General features: G+C 41.4%; 1 protein-coding gene across 9 annotated transcripts in view; it reads left to right on the top strand.

The window, feature by feature from the left end:
• Positions 1–6031: 6031 nt before the first annotated feature.
• MLIP (muscular LMNA interacting protein) overlaps positions 6032–11332 on the top strand; it is a 108251-nt gene continuing 102950 nt past the window's right edge. For 7 of the 9 annotated variants that reach the window (XR_014183518.1, XM_082047458.1, XM_082047453.1 and 4 more), the window contains exon 1: positions 6091–6170. Coding sequence is in view for 8 of the 9 variants with exons in the window: in XM_082047458.1 (XP_081903584.1) it covers positions 6108–6170 (63 nt within the window). In the remaining variant the exon portion in view is untranslated. Of the gene's footprint in view, positions 6171–11332 lie in introns of all 9 variants that reach the window. The other 2 variants (XM_082047455.1, XM_082047452.1) reach the window with 1 other exon arrangement.

Here is an 11332-nt window from a genome sequence, read left to right as displayed (position 1 = left end):
AACACTATGATATTGAGATTTCTCTTGACTCTCAACTGCATCCACTATGGCTTTTTCATTATCTTGTACATCAGCATTTTAATTGAAGGTAATTTATCAGCAATAGGAATATTTAATTAATTTTCATTCGTTTGCAAAATGAACATTACTTTAGAATCTGCTATGGCTTTAGTAATAAAGACTGTATTATGTGCATAAACATTCCAATTTGAATTAGCTTAAATGATGTCAATAAATGAAGTTATGTTTAAACATATTTGCTTCCCATCCCTTCCTCCAAAATAAACAGGGTTCTTCCACCATGACTTAATGTTTGATCAATGCATATTGCAAAAATATCATCAAGCCCAGAACCCATAAACTCTTTATCAATCCAACTAGTAATGTATGTTTATTATTGCTTTACTATGTCTTACTAGACTGCAGAAAAAGTAAACTCATTCTGCTGTTCTAAACCAGCCCTGGGATGCAGAACAAGTAGTAGTTGAGAGTTAATGAAATAAAGTAGGATAGGACAAGGGGTAATGGGTACAAACTGGAACACAAAAAGTTCCACTTAAATTTTAGAAGAAACTTCTTCTCAGTGAGGGTGACAGAGCACTGGAACAGGCTGCCCAGGGAGGTTGTGGAGTCTCCTACTCTGGAGACATTCAAGACCTGCCATGGACACATTCCTGTGTAACCTCATCTAGGTGTTCCTGCTCCAGCAGGGGGATTGGACTAGATGATCTTCCGAGGTCCCTTCCAATCCTTTACATTCTGTGATTCTGCTGAGAACTCTCTATTTCATTCTTTTTCCTTCTCATGCACAGGAGTGTGTTTTTGATCTTTCATTAGATCCTGGAAGTCAAAATGTTTGCTATCAAAATTACATGCTTTTAACCAAATACTGTCAGCATTCAGATAAATTTTAAACACTTGGATCTTTTTCTGTCCTTTTCAAATGAATTTGTTTTCAAGGCAATTGCAATGTAGAGAATTTTGCGGTGGGTAAAAACTTATGGTGGTAACAGTCTCTATGGAAACAACTGAACACACGTGAACCCAAATAGTTTTATAGATGGACATGTAACTTTACAAAATACATGAATAAAAGCTTCCGCTACACATTTATTCAGGATTCACTTAAGCAAAAATATGCTGGGGCAGGCAATGACTTTTCAATTTTTGATCTGCAAAAGAGGGGCAGAGGTGGAGGTCAGATGCTGGAGTCCTTATCATCACTGAGTAATGTCTCTTCTGAGGTTTGGTGTTTGATAAGAGTGGGCAGAGGCAGAAGGTGGAGGCGGCACAATGGGTGTTGGTCTATTGCTGACAGCTCATATCCTGCTGGCCTGGGAGGTGCCTGGAAGGAGCTCGCTGTGAAGTTGTCGCTTGTTTCCCATGGGGAACTGGCTCCTCCTGGTTCCCAGCTGCCATATCAGTTAAAAGATAGCTTAGGAAGTATTTAACACTATCCTAATGTATTTTGTTAGCCACGACCCATTGTTGCCACGTCCATTGTGGATGAGGGCAAGGCAAAGAGTACCTCTGAATGTAGGAGGGAAGATTATTTTTTTGTGATGCATCTATTGAAATACATTTTACAGCCTGGGATAATTTGTTTTGCTGGGACACAGCAGTAATATTCAGGGAGATCATGTGTATGTAGCTGAAAAAATGAATATCCAACAAAAGAGAACTCAGTTGTTCCACTGTGGTCCCTGTTCCTGGAGGACAGCACATGTAGGACCTTGCCAGCACAAGGATAGTCCCCTTTAACACAACTGGCCTAAAAGACCCATGAAGAGAAGAAAGAACTTGTAGAATGAATTTATTGTAATGTTGAAATAATCTTCATAGTTTTTATCCTCAAATGTATTTGAACTTTGGAGAAAAATGGTCAAGGAGCCTCCTGCCCGCTGTACATGGCATGTAGGGCTCTGCTTCCTCGCATGCAAAGCAGAGAGTTGCGGTGCCTGTGATGTTTTCTTCTTTTTCCACGCCCTCACCTCCTGCTCCGGAGTGTTTGCAGAGCCGGTGGGGTGGACCGGGGAGCGACAGCAGCAGCTGCTGCCGCAGGAATGTGGACCCACCTCTCCTAAGGATCAGCTTCCCGCCCGCGGCTCCCTCGGTGTGGAAGGTAAGCCTGGTACGTGTGCAGCCCCAGTGGCTCTGGCGTGCTTTTAGTTTCTGCGAGGAACATGCCATGAAATACCAGCTAGAAATGCTGCCGAGGCCCTGACGTGAGCAGGCATGTGCATGTGACTTTGGGTGGACACGCTGGAGTAGTGCAGGGACACTTGCTGGTGTGGCTGCTGGGGCTGAGAGAGGGATGGGCTCCAGAAATAATCCAGAGAGCTTAACTTGTGGCTACAACTAGTGAGGGAGCCCACTGAGTTTTGTGTTTTGTTTTCTTTTAACTTTTTGACTTAAGTGTGTGACAGAAACTCTCTCAAAATCAGATGTGATTTCTGTATTAGCCTTAGTTATTTTTACCGGTATATGTGACTTCAATAGGTGGCTTTTAGCTGAGTATAGTATGATTGAGTGCATCAGGGTCAGAATTAAGCACTCAACAGTTGGAAGTATTATGATTTGATGCTGCACAAATAAAAGCTACTGGCTTAATAAAGTAGTGGTGTGGATCTGTTATGTGTGATACAGGCAGCCCTTGGCTACAGCTGTGTCAGGCTGAAAATGAAAATGTGCAAAGTAAAAGAATTGCAGTAGCCATATGAGTGAAAACACAGCTGAGTGTGACAGACGAGATTTATGATACTCACTTCCTTTCTTCTCCAAGAACAGCAGATCAAGTGAGCACAGAAAATATATCTGCTTGAATAATTTGTTTATATAATACTACTATTTTGGATATTCAACGCTAGCTTCTTACAAAAAAAAAATAATATACAACCCCCTCAACATCTTCATTTCTTGGCATCTTGTTACCTTCTGCTCTGAGAAGAAAAACAGGTGTCAAGAGACCAGTGACTGTAATACAAAGAAGTAATTGAAAATAGCACAGTAATTTAGGCAATGTCTGTAACATGCTTGTTACTTAGCACCTGTCTACTATGTCTTCCCTTGCAAAGTAGACCAGGAAATATACAGTTATTAGCAGTGTTTTAGAAAGTCCTCACAGTAAAATATCCATTATTTCTATGTCAGAGTCAGAAATGTACTCCCATAATTATACAAAACCAAACTCTTATATGGTTAGGATCATGGTCATTTGTCAGGTCTAGTGTTAAAATATGATGTAAGCGAGGTGTGGTAGATAACAAGGTGATGTCAGCCTTTCTACACTGTCTCCACAGTCTTTATTTGTTAGCATTCAGGCTACGGAAGAGCCCTGCATCTGATGTTTCTTGTGCTCCCTGTTTTCAACACAATGGCATGAAGTTTGGTGTCATATTAAGTTTCAAGTTTCATTCTTACCTTTTTGCTGCCATTCCCATCTTCAATGCAGTCTGTTCCAACTCCCTAGTACTTGGACAGTCAGGAGTATGACACATCCAGAATATGAGTTTCAGTTCACAAGAAATGTAGCAATTAGGCCTTCCCCTATGCTAGTATTTTAATTTTCACCATTTTTTTTTTTTTTCCTTCTTATGGAATCCCGTGTTCAGTCTTTAGCAGCTACACAGTGAATGGAAAAGGTGTTAACATTTTTTCTTGTGAGTGCTATTAGACACCTTTACAAGAATAATGGTGGAAAACCTGCTTGTAAACAGGATCTTATATTGGAGTTATTATGATTAAAGTCAATTCATAGTCACTTCTTTGTGTCTTTTTGTGGTGATCACCTTTGACATTCACATAGGTGAGCTAATGCTTGAAAACAGTATCTGGAAGTAGGGAGTACGAACATGATTGAAGGTTTAAGTTTTAGGGTAGTTAGTAAGAGTGCTAAGTTACACATAGGGTAAACTCCAGTCTACCAATGCTGCTGTAGTCTGTATGGACTTACATGTGTCGTGGGTGCTGTGTTGCTGGTTCATTTCACCAGTGACAGCTGCTTTGTTTCTGCCACAGGTGCCCATTCTCCAGCTTGAGGAGGGAGCAACTCCCCTGAGAGCTGCCATTTGGGACCCTGCTGGGAGCCGGGGTGTCCCTGTCACTGATGGGACAGGGCTGGGGAGCGCACCCAGCACATGCATCTGAACATGCCCACCTGAGATGCTCTAGTCCTTGTTAGTGATTTAAAACCATTGCAAATTGACAGGTTAATGGGTGCAGAGGCGTTTCAGGTTTTTCACTTGTGCCACAGGAATGGTCGGTAATGTAAGCAGCAGCGTAATGTAAGCTGCTGTTTGAATCCCACTGAAGTTGTCTTTTGAGGACATTAAATGATACAAAGGCATTATGCAAGTCCCTTGCCACAGGAATAAGTTTCAGCCTCACAAAAAAGGTTTTGAAGATATGAACTCTTTAATACTGTTTCCATTCCTGCTGAACAGCAGAGAACTACAGCTTTCCTCTGGGTATTATTAATATGTTGCTTATTCTTGTTCCTTTCATCCCAGCATTTCCAGGAGATGCAGCAAGGTGTATTTTTACTCTTATGACATCAAGCTCATATTTATTCCCTGTACTACGGCAGCTCTTGTAGATTTGACTGGTTCTTAGTGTTTGCCTTGCCACACTCACTTGTTTACTGGCTGCCTTACACTTCTGAAAAGGACGGTAAAAGAGAGACTAAAGAAAAATAATTGTCCCTGGAGTCACTTTTTCTTTTCTGAAGAATGTTTCAGAACAGGAACACTCTAAAGCTTTTTTTCATCAGCTATTCGTATCTAGACTGTATAGACTGTTATGTGACTTCTTCGACTGACTTTTCTTCCTACCTGGGGCTCTAAATGTCATGTAGGTATAGCATCTGTCAAGAAACAAGCAGAGTAGAAAGGAGTATGCCTAGTTTTGGCTGTCATTTCCACAAAGAGAATTGAAAAATGATAGATGAAGAAGGCTTTTATAGTTATTTATTTCTCTATCTATTTATTTATTTTAAACGAGTCTTCTTTCACCAGTGTATTGAGAGGAAGAGAAGGAAAAGATGTTTTTGTTTTCTTTACTAGGGATTTAGTGAGATGCTTAAGCTGCCATCTTTACAAAGGGCTACGCTTTTCTTAATGAACCACACGTTGACCAGAGAGCGTATTCTCGTAGCAAACATTTCATGTGTCATTCTATGTTGTTGTGCTTCCCCTTCCCTTGCTGATATATGCAGAACCAGACTTGTGTGTGAATCGCCCGAGACAACATGAGCCCAGTTGGCGTGGCAACCGGAGGGTGTGTTATAAACCTTGGCATCCACAGCAGAGCCGCCGAGAGGTTCCCCCCGCACTGCAGTTTCTAATCTTGGCCTCCTGACTTTATCACTGTGAATCAGAGCCAAGTTATTATTCTACAGTCAACTCAAACAGACTTCACAACCACCGTCTGTATGGGTATTAGCTCCATTTTAGCTGCTCACTGGTAATTTCTTGTATCTAGGGGTGCTCATAGTGCCTGCTGAACATTTTGCAGTTCTTTCTGCATTTTGAAAATCCAAGATATCATGTCCTGATATTAAAAAAGGAGAGTACACTCTGCATGAGCGTATTTTAGGATAGCTCTGTTCCAAACACTCAATGGGGAAAGGTCAATAGTCATACTAAAGCAGCATTTTAAAATACTGTTCTGTACGCCTTTTGTCTCTACATAGCAACATATGGTGCCAGCTAATCATATTTGTCATTTCACTTGCTTAATTATCTCTGTGAATGCAAGTTAGTGCTACTGAGACATAACTATTAATTTTCGTGGACTTTTTCACTACGAGCTTTTGGCGTAGAGGGGGCAAGGCAGGAGTGAATGGGGCTGGTAACCAAAATCCCTCATAAACAATTTGCTGTGATGCCAAACCAAAATTTATTGTTATCGGAGGCAGCTGCTTGCCCTCTCTCCACACTTCTATTTGTGGATTTTCAACGGCTATAAATGGAAACATGCGCTGACCAGAAATCACCACAGTGCTGCCTGATACTTCTCTATCCTGACTCCAAAAGTACGGGAGTATTGAACATGTAGCCAGGTTAAATCACTTCTGCTCAGGATATTAGGGTGGTTTTTTCCCCTGAGAAATGGAGTTAGGAAAACATGAGAGACAAGTCACAGGAAAAGAAGATTTAGAGGAAAAGCAAACGGTAAGATATGTTGAGAAATGTTCATATTCTTTTTTTTTTTTTGATTTAGTGATAAGAAGAAAAGTCAAATAATCTGTTGAACTTCAGAGGAGTGTTTCCTGTCTTCCTTTAAACACTGACCTTGAAGATTAGAACTTCATTCATGTATGTTAAATTAATTATGATGGTACATTTCTGTTGAAATCACGGAAGTCTGTGAATGCATTTTGTGTGCATGTGAATTGCAAAAACTGAAATCTAGTTCAACATTGATTTGTTATCATAACCCAGACTGATAGCTATTAGTTGGTGGTTTTCTTGGGTTTTTCCTGAAGGAGTATTTCACATCTTTGCACATTATTTTCCATAACTTTAGATCAGTAAATGGCAGAAGAAATTGTTTTCCTGTGTCTAGAGCTTACTGAAGAGAGGTGTGACCAAAACAAAATATTAACAGAAATTGAAAACAGTCAAAACACAGCTTATTCCTAATTAACGCAGGCTTGAAATGCAGTTTGTAATTTGCCTTGCATTAACAAGGTTATTTTCTTGAAATCACAAAAAAGGAAGTTTATTTTTGGCTTTGCAAATCTGTGAAGAAATGTGGTCATCACTTTTGTTAAACAAACTAGCACTGAATGTTTTATCACTTATCTTAAATAGTGGTGGTGTTCCATTGGTTTGGTTTCATGGTGGGCCAGCATTTACTCTTATTTAATTATGTTTGCTCCTGCTAGCCTCAGTGAAGTGAGACTTAACAAGCTTGAATGTTACTTACTAGTTTTAAACACAACACAACTTCACTGAGGCAAGGTGCATTGGCTGGGAAACATGGGAAGTGCTGAAACAAAGTAGTGACCTGGTCTTAAAGTATCTTTTTTTTTTTTTTTTTTAAATGAAAAGGAGTATTTGTCTAAAGAGTAATAGGCAAAAGAACATTGCTAAGCCTTCATTGTGAAGTTATAATATCAATATTATCTAATGTTTTACTTGTTTATTTTCTTATTAGTGAATTAATACTTTAGACAGTTACCTAATTTTGAATTTGTGGTTGAAAAATAAAATATACAGAAAACTCTTCAAAATCAAAAGCAATTATAAAATCAACAAATGCTTTAGGAAAGCTTTCAAAGGAAACCTTTGAAATTTTGTTCTAGCTCATGTGTGGAGAAAATATGTAATCAGACAGTATGATTATCTAATTGCAGACTGCATCTTGATGCACAAAGAATTGAACAGACATCCTCAAGTGAGCCTTTTCCAAAATGCAGACAGCTTCATGTTGAACCCTAATGATTTTCTGATGTCTTTCTCTGTGTGTGCCATTTATTAATTTTAAGAATAGCAAACTGGTGCAAACAGGGACCCCACGATGGCAGCCACATTAACGCCCACACCAGGTCAGCCGCTGTTTGGTGGATTCAAAACCAAACCCTCTGAATGTGTTGAGCTGTGAGAGCCCCCTCAGCAGCAGCAGGTCACATACCTGCGGGTGCCCAGCGAAGGGGCCGGGACAGTTTCAGGGAGCTGTGCTGACAGGAGGAATGCCCTGGCCCCCACCTGCCCTCCAGCCCCGTGCCTGGCCCCGGCCCCTCCAGCCGAGCCTGAGCCTCCTCTCTATCCACCACTCCCTCTCTTTGCCTGTTTAGTCTCAATGCCTTTCTTTCCCATTGCTAGATGGATTTCCCTTTGCCTCCACATTTTTTTCCTGGTTTTCTGTCTCCTGGGCTTTTATTGACTCTGCCCTTTTCTCTTTGTTGCATGCAGGTCAGGTCAATATTCAAACACTGCATGGGGGCAGTGTCAATCCGTGGTACAGATACCTTTTGTACATGTTATTGTGGATGCCTGTTCACATATTTAACTTCAGTATAGCAAATACACAAACTATTTAATATTATAGGCACCATGAGGCATCCATTTTCAAAATTATAGCCTATAAAATGGATTATAATTTATATAACTGGATGATACTTTATTTTTTTAATGTATATTTCATAGGGGCGTAGGATAACTCAGGTGCAAAGGCAGCTCAAGAGGTCTCTATCCCAACCTCCTGCTGAAAACAACTATGGAGTCAGACCAGGCTTCTTGGGGCTTTATCCAGTCGGGTATTGAAAACCCCCAAGGACAGAAACTGCACAACCTCCTCCACTGCTGGGCTGTCCTCAAGGGGAAAAACTTTCTCCTCTGATTAAGTCAAAATCTCTCATGTTTCAGTTTTGTCTGTTTCTTTTTCCTCTGCCATGCATTGCTGTAAAAAGCCTTGGCTCCAGCTCCTCAATAACCTCCCACAGGGACAAGGGCTGCTATTAGGTCCCCCAGGAGCCATCTCTTCTCCAGGCTGAACCAGCCCAGCTCCCTCAGTCTCTGGTCATAGAGCAAGTGCTCCAGACCTGACCATCTTAGTGTTCTCCACTGAACTTGCTTCAATCTTTCAAAATCTTCTATCAGATGGCCCAAAACTGGATCTAGTGAGTGCTAAGCAGAGGAGGAGAATTCCTTCATTTACTCCACTGTTTGTGCTCCTGTTAGCACAGCACAGGGTGCAGTTGGCCATCCCTGCTCCAAGGCTCTCTACTGGCTCAGGCTCACCTCGCTGCACACCAGGACCCCCAGCGTCTCCTCAGCAGAGCTGCCCCCAGGCAGTCAGGCCTGGATCACTGACAGGAGCCCTCCCTTCCCAGGCCCATAGTGCTCCTGTTAGCACATTCCTTCAGCCTGCCATCACCCCTCTGAATGGCAGCCCTGCCCTCGGGAAGGACTCTTCCCTGCAGTTCATTATCTGCAAACCTGGTGAGTGTCCTGCATCACCTCCTATCCATCACTGATGAAGCTGTTCTACAGGACAGGTCTCAGGACACAGACCTGCAGCTCTCCACTTGTTACTGTCCTCCACGAAGAGTACAAAGCATTAACCATGAATGTCTGAGTCCAATTGTACAACCTGCTTTTTAGCTATCTACTTGTCCACCATCCAGGCTGTCACATCCTAGCATGGATATGAAAATATTGTGGGAGACAATGTTGGAGGCAAGTCAGGGTAAATGACATCCCCTCATTCACAAATCCAGTCACTTTATCATAGAAGGCAATCAGCTTGGTCAGGTATGATTTCCCCTTGGTAAATCCAAGTGCTGTTCCCAACCACCTTCTTCCCACAGGCAGGTATGGGTTAACTCTTGCCATCCCTGCCTTGATCCTCATTCACTGCTGGTTGCTTTCCTTCTTCCTTACCCCTACTGCTAAGTGCAGAGCTCTGGGAGACTGTGTTGATGAAGGCTGAGGCAAATATATCAGTGAGTCACCCCAGTCTTATCCATACCTGCTTCCACCTCCTGTGCTGCCTTTTTGCACCACAGCTCAGTCACAAAGTCCCTGCTTGGACATGCTGGTGTCCTCATAAGTTGGCTTGCCTTCCTGAGTATCAGCATGGACAGTCTTGCATATGCAAGAGGTTGTTTTTATAGACATGATGGTTTTCCCACACTCTTCTGTTTCCAAGTTGCCTTCCTACTTAACAGGTCCTGAATAAGCTGAAGTCATCTCTCCTAAAGCCCCGGGTCTGTGCTCTGGTACTTGCCTTCCTCAGTCCCCAACAAGATCTTCATCTTCACTGTTTCACAGTTGCTACAGCCAAGCCTGCCACTGAGTACCACGTCCCCAGCCAACTTCTTCCTTGATTCTGAATAACAGATCCAGCTGTGCATGACACCAGTTGGGCTGTCCCTTGCCTGTATTCTCTGAATTGCTTGTCCTGCCATTTTGTTCTCCAGCAAGTGTCAGGGAAGCTAAAGTCATCTGTAGAAAACAGGGTTCCTGATCCAGATACTTTCTTGGGTTGTTTAAAGTTGTTGTGAGGGGGGTTGCCCACTTCTTAACCCCAGTTATGCTGTCTGCAGCCCAGTCCCACCACGATGTCACCCTCCCTGACCTCTCCTCTCATCCTGACCCACAAGTGCTCATCCAGCCGTATCGTTCAACCTGTAGAAGAACTCCCTACATCCAAGTTGCCACTTCACACAGAAATCCTCTCCTCCTTATCTTCCCTGTCTTTCTGAAGAGCCTGTGTCCATCCATTGCAGCACTATAGCCACATGAGCTATCATCTCATCACATCTCAGTTATTTCTACAATGTCATAGTTCTATGACATATATATATTCATGTGTTTAAGATAAATCTTGGTCTTGTATATTTTTTTACAAATATTTCTACATATTTTCAAAAGAACAAAGTTTATATCATTCTGAAAATATTCTGATCACAGTGTGTTAATTAAATAGAGACCAGTTCATGCTCAACGTATGACCTCTGCAGATGACAACCTCACAGACAATTTTATTAAGTGGTGTTGTACCTTTAAATTTGCTGCTTACTGTGGATAAGATAAATAACAGAAAAATCTCTACCACTTCAGGCTATTTCACTTAATATTTGTGAAAGTATCCTTGTCCTCACTTCCTGGAGGAAGACTCCTCGGCAGCCTCATCCTGAAGAGAGTCTTTGTGTGGAGGTGGTTGTGGAAATGGAAGATAATGGAGGGCCCACTTTGTGATGGGAAAATAGAATGACTCACTATAAAATAGATTGGACTAAGCAGATGGACTCAATTTTCCTTTTCATAGTTTTGATTTTTAGCATAGCTCAGAATGACAGAGTAATTCTAGAGTTTCCCTTTCGAAACGACGTCTCAGCTCAAAATAGTCTGTTTACATTCTGAAATCCTCCTCCATTAACGTGGATTGCCTCTGTTATTTGAAATTATTTTAATTATATTTCATACTTTTCTGTTTCTTATTTGATTTCTTCTCTCCCCATGAAAATATAGCACATGAAGTAGTGCATTTAAAATAATGTTTATGTTGTTATGTTTAACAGGGAACACTCAATCTTCATTCTTTAGTTTGCATTATAAGGGTGTTTTTTTTCACTTTCTTGTTACATTAAGTAGTGATAGAGAAAAGAACAGTCATACAGAGAAAATAAATTAAACTAAATGAATATATGGATCAGAAAGAATGCCATGCACTGCTTGAAATGGCATTAATTTTCAGATGAGAGGATGTACTCTGTAAGAAATGGCCGCAGGACTTCATTCAGAGAATCAGCATTTACTTTTCCCAAACAATATGTTGAGCTCATGCAGAGCTCATGCAGAGTGCAACAGTTTGGATCAAGCCT

The sequence above is a fragment of the Streptopelia decaocto genome (genome assembly GCF_964273445.1).
Source record: "Streptopelia decaocto genome assembly, chromosome: 3".
Taxonomy (NCBI): domain Eukaryota; kingdom Metazoa; phylum Chordata; class Aves; order Columbiformes; family Columbidae; genus Streptopelia; species Streptopelia decaocto.
The sequence above is the reverse complement of the archived record's forward strand: the minus strand, read 5'-3'. Positions and strand labels throughout refer to the sequence as shown.